The sequence below is a fragment of the Myripristis murdjan genome, chromosome 5, assembly GCF_902150065.1.
Source record: "Myripristis murdjan chromosome 5, fMyrMur1.1, whole genome shotgun sequence".
Lineage (NCBI taxonomy): Eukaryota > Metazoa > Chordata > Actinopteri > Holocentriformes > Holocentridae > Myripristis > Myripristis murdjan.
In genome coordinates, this window is record NC_043984.1 from 29,628,546 (window position 1) to 29,644,364 (window position 15,819).

General features: G+C 40.5%; 1 protein-coding gene and 1 long non-coding RNA gene across 2 annotated transcripts in view; one reads left to right on the forward strand and one right to left on the reverse strand.

Annotated features, from left to right (window-relative positions):
• The window catches only part of LOC115359032 (uncharacterized), a 396,103-nt gene that overhangs the window by 356,013 nt on the left and 24,271 nt on the right, over positions 1 to 15,819 (forward strand). The window lies entirely within an intron of this gene.
• cntn3b (contactin 3b) overlaps positions 13,457 to 15,819 on the reverse strand; it is a 40,789-nt gene continuing 38,426 nt past the window's right edge. The window contains exons 20-23 of the mRNA XM_030051228.1: positions 15,254 to 15,440; positions 14,371 to 14,483; positions 14,080 to 14,245; positions 13,457 to 13,548 (exon numbers count right to left, since the gene is read on the reverse strand). Of these exons, the coding sequence (XP_029907088.1) occupies positions 13,457 to 13,548; positions 14,080 to 14,245; positions 14,371 to 14,483; positions 15,254 to 15,440 (558 nt within the window). The remainder of the gene's footprint in view (positions 13,549 to 14,079; positions 14,246 to 14,370; positions 14,484 to 15,253; positions 15,441 to 15,819) is intronic.

The following is a 15,819-nucleotide window of genomic DNA, read 5'->3' on the forward strand; positions in this document are numbered from 1 at the left end:
TTTACAAGGGCTCACGATTTTTATTCACTGTCCATCCACTGCCTCAGCACTAGCTCCAAACATCCACTCTCCATCCACCATACAATGCGGAGGAGATCTCAAGAAGCTTTTTGACTTTTTTTTTTATACACTTGTCTTTGTGGAATGGTTTGAATAAAGTATCAGTGTTTTGTACAAACCGCCCTGAGTGAGGATGGTTTTAGAGATGACCATTAGTGTGCTCTTTCAACATGTCCCTGCAGGAAGGTGGGGTTAGGGTAACAACTCCTCCCACTACCAATCTTTCAGTTACTGCCTGCAGTATAAAATGTAGCTCATTTGGTGGTTTGGCAAATGCCTCTTGCCTCTCTGTTCCCATGTTTTCTCTGCACTGGCAGTTCCTCTCTATTTTTCTCCCAGTTTGAGTAGGCTGAAATGCGGTAGTGCTACATTTAATCTTACTGTGTTCAGTTCTGAATAGACTTCCCTGTGACCTATTCTCTCTCTGGTTGCTTGTCCTGGTTTTGAGCACATTTCATGTAGTGGGCTGAATGGATGCTGGCTGGTGCACTATTTAGCTGAGGTACTGCTTTGGCTGCCGGTCATTTGAATCAGCTGTTGGTATAAGGGTGCTTTGAAGCAACTTTCACTTTATTCATTTATTTGGGACGGTTTTGGGACATGTCATTTGTTGTCTGTTGCAGATCCTTGCCACTGCTGTTTTGCCTTTTGTCTTTTCTAGCTTTTTATTTATTTATTTTAAGATCCTTTTTGGCATTTCTGCTTTTTGTGTAACAGTTACAGTAGAGACAGGAAAGGCAGGGGAGAGAGGGGATGACATGCAGCAAATGGCCTGAGTTTGGATTTGAACCATGCAACGGCTGCAGTAAAGACTCAGCCTTGATCAGTGGTACGTGCTCTACCAGGTGAGCTACCTGGGCGTAGCTTGTCTGTTTTTTTTTTTTTTTTTTTTTTTTTTTTTAGTGCATTACATTGATTTGTTAGTGTGTTTATCCATGCAGGGACCATAAATTGTTGCTATAAACTTACTGGTATAATAAGAAAGACATCTCTGCTTCAATACAATAGATCCTGCTGACAGCAAAATGTGGCAGTGTGGTAAAATGTCTGTGTCGTGTGCAACTGTGCGAATCAACATATTAATGCAGCCTAGGTTCAAAAATACCAAACTTACCCTTTAACCTCATGCAAATGCATGCATGGTGAGTATAATATGATTCCACTTGAAATTATTCCTACAATTATGCATGTAACCCTTCTTCCAAGCATAACTAAGTCTTTGTTATAGCCTGGTGTTATTTTTATGAATGTTTTATTGCATTTATGGCTTACTTGACTTAACTAAAAACTGTGTTGACTGTTATGACGAAGATATTACACTGTAATACACTTTGGGTAGCTTGGTGTCTTCTTGGCTGATGTTAGCCCATTAGCAATTCCCTTTGAGTGTTTTTTTTTTTTAAATTTATTTATTTAATAACATATTTCTGCCTGACCGTTTGATGCTCTGTGGCTGCAAGGGTCATAACATTTTTCTTGTTAACACCAGGCTAGATGCCAAAGATGCATCAGACCTGGGCATCTTTTGTCAAACACAACACAACTCAACATGTATTTCGTAGTGTAGCGTGAAGGAGCCAATCCATTGGACCAAGGAAAACCATTTACTTTCTCTCAACTAGGAAGTACTGTTGGCCATGCAAGCATTTTGAGGACAAATTGATTTTAGCATTGCTGTTATTTCCTGAACTGTATGACCCCTGTTTCTATCTATTGGGACGGTGATAGGAGAAATGCTGCCTGCAGGAAGAGGGCAGATATTGTTGGTGCCCCAGTGGGAAGTCTGTACACATTATCAAGATGGATTTACCAGTGAATACAGCATTTTTTTTTTTTTTTTTTTTTTGCAGTCAGATTGAAAGACTGATTGAAAATTACTTCTCTGACTCATGTCCTGCTTAATTAGACTTTACACAGCCATCTACACTCTTTGAATATCAAAAAAAAAAAAAAAAAAAAAAAAAAAAAAAAAAAAATGGGTCAAGTTGATTCATTTTCGGTGCAGGATTTGTCCCTGGCTCAAAAAGAGACTTAGCTGGTGCCTCAGTGTGGCTTTCTCAAGGCATCCAACACAACCCATACCCCTTCTGTTCCAAAGTTATGCTTTTTTACATACAAGTTTGGCATCAACTACTATAAAACCATCCTAGCTGAGGCACTTGTTAGTCTTTTAAATCCAAATATATTAATATGTATGCTGGTAAAAGCACCAGAACAGACACACAGATTTGTCATAATTAATTAGCCTTTTTGCACAATCTATATTACAGTTCTCTGAGAGCTTAGAAATATTTGCAAACTCTATTCTCTACGCTAACTGTATTGCTAGCTCAATAACGTGTTTTTGTGCAAACTCATAATACACAGACTGACTGTTAATTTGAAAAAAAAGTAGATTAATTTCAAATCAGTCAGTGTCAACGTTGCCAGTTAATTAAATTACACATGGACAGTTGATAGGCACGTATTTAAGGTAGATGTGTGCTTGGATTACTTACATTTTACTACATTGCTTAGGCCACTACATTACTAAATTAATATTACATTTGACTTTCAGCATTACCAACAAGTTTGAGACAAAACGACCATCAGATCGCAGGTCTGCTGTTTACAACATGTTACACTTAGTGCATTGATTTTGCCTTCAGATTTGACCGCAAAGCGTGCTGCGTTCCAGGCTGTGGTTAAGGTAAGGGTTAAGAAGCGCCACCGCAGCTTTCAGGCCAAAAAAGTACCTTGATCCACCACTTTCAGTATTTCTAAGGAGACGTGATTCAACTGGAGTAAACCACTATAGATGGGGGCTGGGCTATAGCCAACCAAATTCTGCACTCGGGGCACATTTTTAGAGAAAATAACTTGCCTGCACTGCCATTGCAATTGAATTTTCTGATACAATTTTATTTATGTGCAAAAAGAGTTCAAAAAGCTTCACAGGCTGTAGCCATTTATACAGACATGTACAACATAAAATTAACCAATTTACAACAACTTACTCAGGTTGTCGATATACAGAGCATCACCATCAGACTCTTGAAAATATCATTGAAACCCCCCTCTGCTCTTTCACATTGGACACCTTCCCCTGGGAGTTCATCTGGAAATGGCCTTGATTTCTCCCACTTCTGTTTTTTGCACTGTAGTCATGGTGAAATGGGAAAAATAAATTTGACAAACAATTCTCTACTGCATAAAAGTATTTCAAATAACTTTCAAGACATGATGTTCTTGTCTAAAGGTATCAAAATGTGAAAGTGAATTGAATAGTGCACATGTCTGAAGATAGAATGCATACACAGGCAACACGAATGCTTTTGCTGATAGCGTAACTTTTTTGTGCAGAACTGTTTCAGCCATGTGGGGATATAGTTTAAACTGAATTAATATCAGTATTCAGGATGATTGTTTAAAATTACACTTGTTATTTCAAAGTCGTGCAAAAGATTGCTGTGAATGCTAATGCCATTTCTATATTCAGGTCTCTGTAGGGCCATTTTGCATGTCCTTTGCAGGGGCTAGATTTGCTGGTACATCACGTTATGTAACACCATTGTGGAGAATGCACAAGACCAAGGTAATTTGGCCTTCCTTCTCTGGTGTAGAGAGGATTGCTACTTGTGGTGTGGGCAGTGACAGATGAATGGCATAGCCTACAGATATAGCAAATGTTGAAATGGTGAGATCAGTTTGTACCGTGGTATGTGTAGCAACAAATCCAAAGTTGGATTTGACAGCCGGCTCATGCAAAATAACCACAAAATAAAAGTAAATAAATTAGTCACACACTGATTCAAGTGTATTTTTAATGCTATTGTTACACCACTAAAACCTTCATCAGGCAAAATAGCCAGCTCTGAATGCTCTAAATGTTCACACTTCTGAATCAAACTTGCCCCACACTCTCAGGCAGAGGACATCTCTATAGACAGTGCTCACAATTGAGTGAAGATGTTGAGAGGCAATAGAAATTTTGAAGTATGTAGAGTTTCAAATTGGCTGGGACTCTTTCTGCTTCTCCCGAGTTGCAACACTCTTCAATCTCTTTGCAAAAAAGACAGACATGAGTGGGGGGTTAGCTGTCAAAGAGAGTGAGTGTGCATTCATGTTTCGTTAACGACAATAAGCATCTCACCCTGTCACTAAAAGAGCTGATTCCTATAACCACCCTCACAATGCCGCCTGTCCTCTGTTTTTTGTGTTAAACAAGAAATGGACATGATTGAGTTTCTTTCACAAGGCCCACACTCCACAAACCTGTTAAACTTGTGGACCTATTACAATGGAGGACAGAGAGTCCATGTTGTCAGACTTCTCTAGCTCCAGATTTGTGCTTTCCTCCCGGCCTGATTCATCTATGGTACTCATGGTGCCAGTCTTGCCCTGCTTGACACTTGCCCTCCCGTGGTGATGTCTTCCAGGTACAGGGGGACCCCCAACTGATCTGTGTTGAGGGATTGTCCTCATGCTAACCCGTACCTAAGAAGAGACCCTGACTCAGCATCCAGTACAACCAGTTAGGCACCTTCTTTCTCCCCTTGGCCAACAATTTGCACCAACCTCCTTCCACCCTGCTTCCTTTGGTGGCAAAGGACTAACAGTGCAAAAATGTGATTTTAATAACATCAAAGCATATTATCCCATCACAAAAGAGCATCCAAAGGAGGACAACTTTCAGATAGTTCACTTGGTGTAATATCTAATGTAGATTGGTTTTACAATCAGTTAGGAGAAGAGCACATCTCGGCTAAGCCAACAGGTTCTATATTTTGGAGTGCAGTCTGTCAGTACCCAGAAGGAGGGCTATTATGGAGCGCTGTGGTGCTGTGATGCTGCAGGACAAGGCGGTTGCAGAACTCACTGTGATGCATCTCCTCGGCCTCATATCAACAGCACATCCCACTGGGGCTCCCCTGGGGCTGCTTCAGTGAGAAACCTGCAGAGCTGGTTTATCACGCTGCATTTCGACCTGAGAGACATTCAGGATGGACCTGGACAATTGGATGGGAGGGAGGAGGATGCTAACACTGGCAAAACAAACACCACCTGGTGCCCTCCTGCAGCAGGTGCTGATTGTCATGGATTTCTCACGGGGTTGAGGGGGATGTGTGCCTCAGAAAATCAGTAGGTGTTGTGCGGAGGACCACTGAAACACAAGCTGAGTTGAATTGACAGCAGTCCTGTTAATCACTCAATACTTCGCCTCATTGATAACCAGAATGGACAACTGGACAGCAGTGGCCCTCATAAACAGACAGGGAGGAGTCTGATCCACACCTTTTTTTTTAAGATAAAGGAGAGCCGATAGCTGTTGATCATACCTCTAAATCCTCAGTCTCTCAACTTCATGTCAAAAGATTAGAATGAGTGCAGATTGCATCCCAGCATAGTGGTACAAAGAAATGATGGGACTGCTGGTGGCACTGTCATGGATAGTTTTTGGGAGCATTGTCACAAGTGAACTGAGCGACAAGTTTGACGCTTTGTCCATTGATCAGATTCTATCCCCTAGATATGCCTATGTCTGGGTCTTTCTGCCAATATGTTCTCACTTCTGGGACACAGAACCTAGCTTGCAGAAGACTGGAGTGTGGAGGTGCAGTAACACTAAAGGAGACTCATCATTGAGTTGGTCATGCTGTTAAATCCAAGTGCAAGGCATTGATGGGGTCGAGCATGAGGTAAGTTCACTATCTACTTCTGTTGAAACAAAGCCTGGCTGTGTACAGTAACAATCAATCAGGCTCTGTGTGGCAAGTTGTTGGCATATTGCATATTGCAGTGGGCAATAATGGAGCATCTCCACCAGGGGAAGAAGTCCCAATAGGACAATCAATTTGGATTTTCGTAATGTGAATTACTGTCCAGACCATCTTCTTCCCAGAGTAGTCAGTGCTCTTTTCTTGATATGCAGTCATGCAGACTATATGACACCCCAAATAAGAGTATACGCCCTAAATATGAATATACTGCATCCCAAATATTTCAGTATGGGCAGATTCTGAGGTGAGTTCATGTTCCTGGAGATGGCGATAGCCTGGTCATCATGTTTTCCATGTGTGATGATCATAATGTGATATTTTGGTAGACAGTGTCTCACACATGCAGTTACAGCAAACGTCATGGTATGAGGAATGAGGATTGCTGATGATTGGCAGTCTAGATCAAACCAGTTTGGTGTGTACAAAGGCAAAGAAGTTTGTGTACTTTTGAACAAGCCTAGTGCTGGTTGTACATTTAATCCAGGTAGCCACATTGGTTAACACATGTGTAATTGCTCAGCACTTTGAAAATGTGCACTGTGTCCCTGAAATTAGAGGCTACAGATGGGACAACATACTGGATCCTGCTGCCTTCATATGGCTGCAGGGATTTAATCTACCATAAGGGAAAGCTGTCAAACATCTTCCAAGTAGTTGTGGATGACAGATACTGGTAAGAATCAGCCTGAACCCAACACAGAGTCTGCCTTACTGGCATCATTGCCTTAATCAAATTAAAATCATGTTTTTGATGTGCAAGTATACTTGTCTACTGGTTGAATAATTTATTTCAAAGTCAAACAGGCAAGCGTAGCATACATTAAAAGTTTATGTAATTTTGGAGAGGTGTATGTGAGCATGCCTCCAACTAAAACTAAAGCTGCAAAAATAGCAGAGATTGTTTGCACATATTTCTAGACACCAAAATTGCACTGCTCTTTCTATTTGTATCAACATCTCCTTCTCATGTGCTCCCGGGTCATTTTCATGCGCAAGCAGTACTATAGCAAGCCACTAAATTAGTGAAGATAACCCTTTGCTAACGCAGTCTCCACCGACGTGAAAATAGAGCCCCTAATGTTGGTGAGTCAAGCTTTTTCTGGACAGAATATTGTTTATAAGATACTTTGTACTGTCTCTTAAATAGTCATGCTTTGATTCATCATTGCTTGTGGGAGGAGAGGTGTGATTTAAGCTCAAAAAACTGTTGTATTTTTACATTCAAGTTTTGCCTAGTGCAGTTTTAACATGAGTGGGAATACTTAATGGTAGGCCTGATACTGAGTGTATACCATTAGATGTTGTATAGCCTCATTTTTCATTTATTTATAAATGTGTGTGGTATCAAAGTAAAGGATAACCGCAGTCAGCACCTGCTGATTTGGTAATGGAGTAACATGTAATTCATACTATTGATGTTATGATGACTGGATGTTATAAGTGGAAAGCTGGAGTCTGCATAGAAGCAATCTGAGAAAATGATTATTTTTAGGGATAAGTCGCCTCATACTCATTCAGAAAAAATGACTGCTCATGTCAAAAAAGAGCAGGTGTGCGTTCAAAGAAATGCATTCCGTTCATGACAGCATTGCGTCACACTCTTATAGCTCGTGCAAAATATCAGGTCCCTGGATGCAACAGCATTTCTTCATAGCAAACTGGAAACATGCTTCAGGTCACTATAGCAAAGGGAATGGGAACAAGGTGACTTCCGGGAGCTCTCTTTTTAAACAGGATTCTTTGTATGTACACTCAAACTGAAGACTGGAAATCATCTTTTCAACAATGGCAACAATTTTGTACACTGGAGGGTCAAAGTGTTCCTGAAATCATATATTCAGTGCAGGTTTGTTGTTGCAGAGAAATACTGTGCTACTGAAGATAATGAATGAAAGGAAAAGGTGTGTTTTAGCTCTCTTAAGTATTCCTTATTGGATCCCTGCTCTTTTCCTCAGTCGGTTGCACATTAAAGATCGTTTCTGAAAGCTTTACCATGCTGGTGTCTCCATTTTCCAGAGTGATGGATGGGGCTTGCCTCTGATCACTTCTTCTCATATTGTTCTCCGGCCACACAGGGCAGATACCCCCTCATTAATAAAATTCAGTGATTAATTTCCAAACCTTCATTCTGTGTCCCCTCCCTTGTCATCTGTTGAAAAGGTGCCCTCCTAATTAGTGAACACTGATGGAGCATCCATAATGCCTAGGGACAAAGCCGCAGAGCACTGTTACTGTTGAACAGAAACCCACGATTCCTCGCTCTTTATTTATAGTTCACACCAGAAGTCAAATGGATGTCACCCGAATGCCATTCCAATGATTTTTTAGGAATTCCCTTTAGAGTCTAAGAACAATTCTGCATCCTGTGATGTTAAATAATAATAAATGGAGAAATAATAATAAAGAATAAATCATTACTCAGTGGACATTATAGTACTTGATAAACCGGTGTATTTTGAAGTAAAACATAACATATCTCTGCAGTCTGTGGTCTGTCCCCGACTTTAATCTGACACTGTGTTTACCACCAACGTCTCGGTTCACATGGGCCACTGTCTGATGAAGTTGACATTACCTCTCAGTTAGTGAAAAGCTCAGTGTTGCTCAGGCCATTAATTATGCGCCATTTGGAACAAGTACAGTCTTTTGATAAGAATGACCTGATCCCAAGACAGAAGTTCAAAATCTTCAGAAATTTCCCTAAGCACATGAAATATCAACAGGAAAACACTGTGACTGGTTTTAATGAGTGTTCACATTTGACTCTATCCTGTCCTCATTTGACAGAGGTAGATAAGTGATGAATACAGCAAAACATTGCCAATTCTGATATGAAAATATTGCTACAGCTGTGACTATAGAATTGTAATGAATGTGCTCTTCAGATCCCTCCAATTACAAATGATAACACTGCTTCTGTTTGTAGCATTACTACTACCATTACCTCAACTTTCACCCCCCCCCAAAACATCCTAAAAATGTCAGAGGACACTTATTTTGAAATTCTGACCACTGAGCATTTCATGAAACTTTTATGAAACTTGTGAACATGCCATGTCATTTTAACATAATTTAAAATGTGTGAAATATAATCAAGTAAGTAAGTATAATTCACAGATTTCCACATCATATTTGAATTATTTAACACTATCATCAAAGCTCGTAATCACACATGTACTGTAGTCAGTTATCTCAAAATATCTCCTTTTTTTCACACAGAACAGACTAAAAGTGGATAAGCAGTGGTATTACATCAGCGGAGTAAATGTAAATGATGATTACATGCATGTGTGAAAGCGTACATCTCTCACTTGGTGAAAACTAGCCAAGAAGGGCAACCGGGGGTGAAAGAAAATGATCAACCTCGCTTAAGACATGTAAACAAGCTGAACACATGTGGTCTCATACATTATTTAGAAACTCCATAGATACTGTGCCTGAGCAGGGCTAACGATGGGTAAAATGCACAATAGAGAAATCACCACAACTCTTTGATGAAACGGTTGATCATAGACTAAAACAGTCTTGCTCTACAAATTGCTATGGCATAAAGTAATCCGGTGCAGATCCCACCAACTTAAAAGGCTCGCTTATCATTGATGTGTGAATTCCACGAGTACAGCTTTTTCTGATGACTTATTGAGCTCTGAGATCCACGTCTTATAGAAGGAAACACCTTCGGCTCAATTAAACATTGCTATGTTGTAACCATCAGTGTGCTGCATTATGCAATATCTACACAGAAGGTAGTCTCATTAAAATCATGGCTAGTTATCAGTCTGAGTTAAGCTCTAAATAAGGCTGTAGCAATGTTGACTGATAGTATTGTTGTTAAAATGGTTGTTTTTTTAATGATATTTTGTTCAATTTCACACCAGTAACACAATTTAAGGAACAAGACCATGCATGTTCTGATGAGGTGAATGTTGAAGGGTGTTATACAGAGCTCTTGCAGATATTTTTTTATATATATATATCTTCTTAAGCATCATTTTTACATAAGGAAAACCATTCATTGCCTTGTTTGTCCTTGAATAGGACTCGATTTGCTCAAATCTTTCCGTTGGCTTGGTCTTAACTAATCCCCTTGGACTTGAACCTGACGCAAAGATCCTGGATTTAAGAAATATGGTCTTGATTACGGCTTTAACAAACATCGAAAGCTCAAGGTGTAATTGTGAACCTCAGCCTGTCCTGAATGGATAGGGATGTATGTGGGTTGTTGGTGGCATTTCAACAGACACCTTGCTGGAATAGACATTTTTATTAAGTTATAGATTTAGAAAAAAATCAACACAAATTCACAAAACAATGATTAACATGCACAATTTTAGTATACAAGACAAAACAGTTACTTTTCAATATGAAAATGCTGTTCTACATGTCAGTATCTCACAGAGATCATTGATTAATACACCAGTATTAAGGTTGAGGAACACACTATATAAAAGCAATAGGTTGTCTTTGCTGGCCATGTTTAAAAATATATGCAAGCTATTTACATTGTACCAATACACTCCTTTCTATCAACAACTACCTTATCCCTAGTATAATCCAGTTTAAACAAGTAGATTTGGGGATATAAACAGAATTATGTATTGTTGTGTTGTAATTACTATACTGAAATCATTCTGATAGTCTGGTGGTTAACAGAATGATTTAACTGATATTACTCACTCGGTATAGATTGTTACTTTGTGGTATCATTATCAAAGCACATGGACAGAAAACTACAGTACTTTTTTTGTTTGTGAGCATGAGCGGAGGCAACAAAGAGCACTGAGCTGAAGCCGGAGCTGTGTAAATAACTGGAGAGGAACCACGGCATCACTGTAAACTAATGATGTACGACTGGGCAATTTGGTGATGGGTTTTTTCTATTTGAATATGATTAAAAAAAATATTTATGTTACACTGCTTGGATTTACTCATGTTCCAATGTGCTTTTTTTTTTTTTTTTTTTTCTTTCAAAAGCAGACAAACCAGTTAATATGGCTCCAGTGCTGGCTCTACTTTGTGCTGTGGGAAACAGAGATACAGTAAACTATTGCTAGATCCTGCTAGTCTGTCATCCCAAGAGAAGCTGTGTGTGAGATTTACAGAAACCTAACCAGCCAGCCAATTTTCAGGCCAGTGCTCAAATTCAATCATCATGTACACTAGGAAATACTTGTGATCCTGTGAAAAACTCGGCTATAAAAAAGTTTTAATTGAGCAAATACAGTTAGACTTCTCAAAAACTAAACAAAACTTTTATAACCTAAATATAGGATGGAAAAAAAGCAAACAAAATGATCTGATAGGGATTTAAGTACTGGAGGACATCTCAAGCATCTTGAGCTGCAACACAACAAAACAAGCGCAATAAGACCGTGGCCATCAGTCAATCAAGCAGCTGAATTGTGACAGCTGTAATAATGGGGCAGGAAAATCAATATCCCATTGACTGGTCTGCAGCAGTCTAATCAACGAGCACAGAGCTTTATGAAACCAGTCAAGGAGCAGATAGGACAGCCTGATTATGTCGGCTGGTTGGACTTTTACGAGGCCTCTGGGGTCTGCACACCTGTTCCGACAGCTAAGCGAGGACATCCAGTCACCTTGCATCAATTCCTTGTGCTTTCATTCGACTTTGGGGAAGGGAGTGCAAAATACAGGCGATGACAGCCTCCAAGCTAATGACCGTACACAGCCCTGTGTTCGGCAAAGGCACAGTTATGTGTAGCAGTGCAGTTGACTGTATCCCTCCAGATCCTGCGACTATTATCACGACTCCAATAATCACACCTCGGCTCTTACATGGATGATTTCTGACAGACCCATCCACATGATAAAAGAGAGGAAAGTAGCTCTCGCAGCGGAATGACATTGTTCTTGCTGTTGCTGTTCAGTACGGTATGTGTCCAATGGGTTCGGGGAGGGTGGGGTCGAAGTTGAGGCGGGGTTAAAATGACAGCCAACCTTTCGCTTCATTTCCAGTCAGTGCTCTTTCAACATGGTTCTGCCATCTTTTATTCAGATACCTTAATAGCCCATAAATTATGCTACGGATGGAATCGTACATTTACTATGCCACAGACCATAAATATGAGGACCCAAATTTCCACCATATATCTCAATCCATCGTGGTTTTCCTAAAGCTTTCAACCCCTTTTGTTGTAGGTGCTCGAGTATGCTTGTCTCTATGAATAATTAATTAGCATACCCTTTCCATTAATGGGCTCTACATTCTGCCACTGAGATTCCTCTCCTTTGTTCCTTGTCTAATTTCCTATGAAAGAAAAGCAAACAGTTTCTCCTCTGAAACATAAATCTTTCTGCTAAGACATTTCAAAAGAAGAAGAAGAAGACGAAGAAGAAGTAGAAAGAAAAAAAAAAACAGTGTGAATTCTAGTGAAGGCACTAGTATCCTGTAGTCCTTTGTGCACCGGGCCAACTGGTCATCAGGGTTGTAGTACATGTTGTAATATGATATACGTATCTAGAACACAGGTCGTCTAAATGTAGAGGAGGAACAGTACACATGGGATCTGCTTGACATAGTAACACCACACTACTCTATTCTCTGCAATCCTAACATTTCTCTAGACCGAGAATGCACAGTATGATAGGCATTTATTATTTAGTAGAGCATGAGATAGAGAACAAAATGCCAAGACCTATCAGTGTACTGTAGAGAAGGTCTTAACTTCAAGAGCTTGTTGCTCCGTAAGAGACTTAATATTATTTCAGTATGCAGAGATAAGTGGGTTTGAGGCACAGTTCATCAATTTTCTATGCATCCCTCGTTCATTTGACAAAGCCAGCTAAAAACACTAAGCATGCAATGAGAAGGTTTTTTGCAGCAGCAGCAGGTGGAAAAATAAAAAAAATAAAAAATTAATCCATGATTTAACAGTGCATCTTGGAAAGAGGGGGGTAAGAGATAACTGAGATACTCCGTGAATGCAGTTACCTTTAGTTTCAACAATGAGATGAATTTGCAGGCCTCTTGAAAGACAATCTGCTCTATAATATTGGGACAAACCGTTATTGTAGGCTAGTGGCTGGTCATTATGTTGAGATTTTGACCTTGAGAAGTCTTTCTTAATATACTTTAGCTTTGCCAAACCTTTTTTAACCTCACTATAGGATAAAAACTTTTAAAAACATTGATCAGCCGAAAAAAAAAAAGAAAAAAAAAAAGAAGGATTTTACAGTTTCATAAAGCAAAATTTTCTGACACCTACTTTGGTATGTATATGTAAAATGGATTTAAGGCATTAGTATCTTCAAAGATCCTCATCAAACGTAGCTCATGTAGACATCATAACTTCCAAACGGAAGCATATTCATGGGCTAAAAAAAAACACTTTAAATGGACCTAGAGCATGGTGGCACTTATGACGGTGGAAGAAATACTGAAAGATATCATGCACACAAATCGTCACGTCTCTATCTGACCGTCCTTAAAATCAGCGGCACGGCCCCTTTAAGAGTTCAGTCCAGTCGGGTCCATTCCAGTCCATTACATCCCAGTTCCTTCAAGTCCTGCCACTGAAGTCTGGGCCCTCTGCCAGTCCAGTGGAGGGTTAACGGAGGACAAGCTGACTGAAGGGACAGGGGAGCGAGGGCGCTCCAAGGGCTCTGATTAGACATCACCAGAAGGAGCAGAGCAGTGCACTGATGAGGACGGCAGAGAGGCACATCGGGCTGAGACCAGCTGATCCTGAGCCTCGTGCTCCCATGCCTGAAACCAAAACCAGCAGAGCAGTTCTTGAAGAACCAAAAATATCCCACGTATCAACATAAGGAAACACTTTGGCCGGCTATCCTCTAAATTTTCTGACAAGTCATCATAAATCAAAAAGCAACTGTGAATTTTCCCATATCTACATTATTAATGGCTTTCAACAGGAGAGGCCATTAAAGTATACTGAGAAGATAAGGTTTGTATCACATCAAAGAGCAGAGCGGCAAACTGAACCGCCTCACAATTTTGCACAGCAGGGGGATGGGAGCACAGAACTGTTTTATATGCTGCAGCGCTGTGCAGCCAGTCAACAAGGAATAATAACCCAATGGCAGAGATGGATGACACCGTGCACGCATTTCTAAAAAGGTCGCTTTTCTCGCACCCGAAATAAGTCTATTACACATGGTTGGGAAGGGATGCAATGAAGCCAAATTAAATGTTCTTTTCGAATTATTGAAACATCACTAAAGCTTTATCAGTGGTCAAAGAGGGACGATATGGAGACAGAGAGCAGGGCAGACTCACTTAATTTATGGATGTGGATGGGTTCACTGCCCACACCTTCACCGCCCTCGCTCAGGGCCTTGATCTGGATGAGATAGTTGTCATTGGCAGAGAGGCTGAGCTCCACGGTGGTTTTGTTGGTCAAGATAATGTTGACGTCATTGTAGCGGTGCCTCTTCAGCAGCACCTGTAACCAGACGAGGCCGAGCAAAGTGAATTGATGTAAAAATTAACTGATGTAGAAACGGTGATCTTTGATTTTGAGGGGGTAAAAAAAAAAAAATCTGAAAATCACAGAGGTATGGCACCTACCATATATCCAGTGACCTCTGACTCGGTATCCATGGCAACTACAGGATCCCAGTGTAGGGTGAGGGTGGAGCCAATCATGGTCCATTCTACATTGAGTGGAGGTTGTCCCGGTGCTACAAGAGATCAAGATTTACAGACAGACAGAGAGACAAGAGATTTCCCAATTACAGGGTATTTTGTATTTTCTGTCTTCACACAAATTCCATTATTCTAATTGAAGATATGCATGTAGTTGACGGATTTGTATTTTACAGCTGCACCAGGCAGGGTTTTTTTTTTTTTTTATGTAAAAATAATACAACTGTCTTATCAGTCTAAAATAAATTGGGGCTGCACCAGAAAGGAGCACACCATCCCAGCTAATTTAGACACAGTACACTGACCCTACTTGCTCAAATGAAATTCTGGTGTCAAGTATGGTCACTGGTGGGAAACATAAGAGTGAAATACAAAGTGTGTCCTAAACAGAAAGTGAGCTCGGGCTAAGTTAAGAGAAAACTGGACTCACCACTTTAGACCTTTTTTTGTCTCACTGTTATAAAGCATCACAGGTTAGTGAGCATGAGTGTGCTGTGCGCAGTTAGCTGACATCATCTACGTCATGAATTTCTGGACATTTAAGCCCTTAAATTACAAGCACCTATCTCTTGCTGCTATTGCGCACTGCAGGTTTAACATCATTACTTTTTTTTAATACCTTTTAAAAACGTGAACTGGCACTTAAGCTACCTTTCACCCACACATTGATTTTTTTCTTCTTTTCCAACGTAAGTACTCCATTTTTAAGAGCACACTGACGACCAAATGACATCATCGAGGCTGACAGGGTTTATGAACAAGGTCCATTTAAAAATGATGTCAATGCCCTGAGGGATGGACTCACGTGGCTTCTTGGTGGTGGTGTTGATAGGTGCCGACTGAGGCCCAGAGCCGGCGGTGTTAAAAGCAGCCACGGCGAGGTAGTACGGTGTGTTCGCATCCAGCCCTGTGACATTCACCAGTGTGTAGTTTCCAGTTATTCTTACTTTGCCAACAGTGTCAGGCTTGGTGTCGTCTTCCCAGTACACTACCTGTTAACCGAAAATAAGTCACATCCCAAAGGTGCAGTCCACAGACACAAACACTCAGATTCCGGAGAATGTGAGACACAGATGCTGTAACAGATGCGTTTCATCGTATCAGTGAAATGCATATTCCGCCGCCCAATCTCAAATGCTGTTTGTATTACAGAGGAGGAAGGGGGGAGCTCTGATGAATAATAAATTTTTCACTACTGGGTTCTTGATCACTGGTGCAAATCCTCTCAACCCCATCCTGTTCATATAAACAGGTCATTAGCGGGCCATACGATAATCAACCCCAGAGGGGAAAATCGATCTTTTACCGCCTGCTCTGTAGTATGCAGTCACAAGTTCAGAGGCCATGTTTGTCTCAGCAAACAGAGTGCCG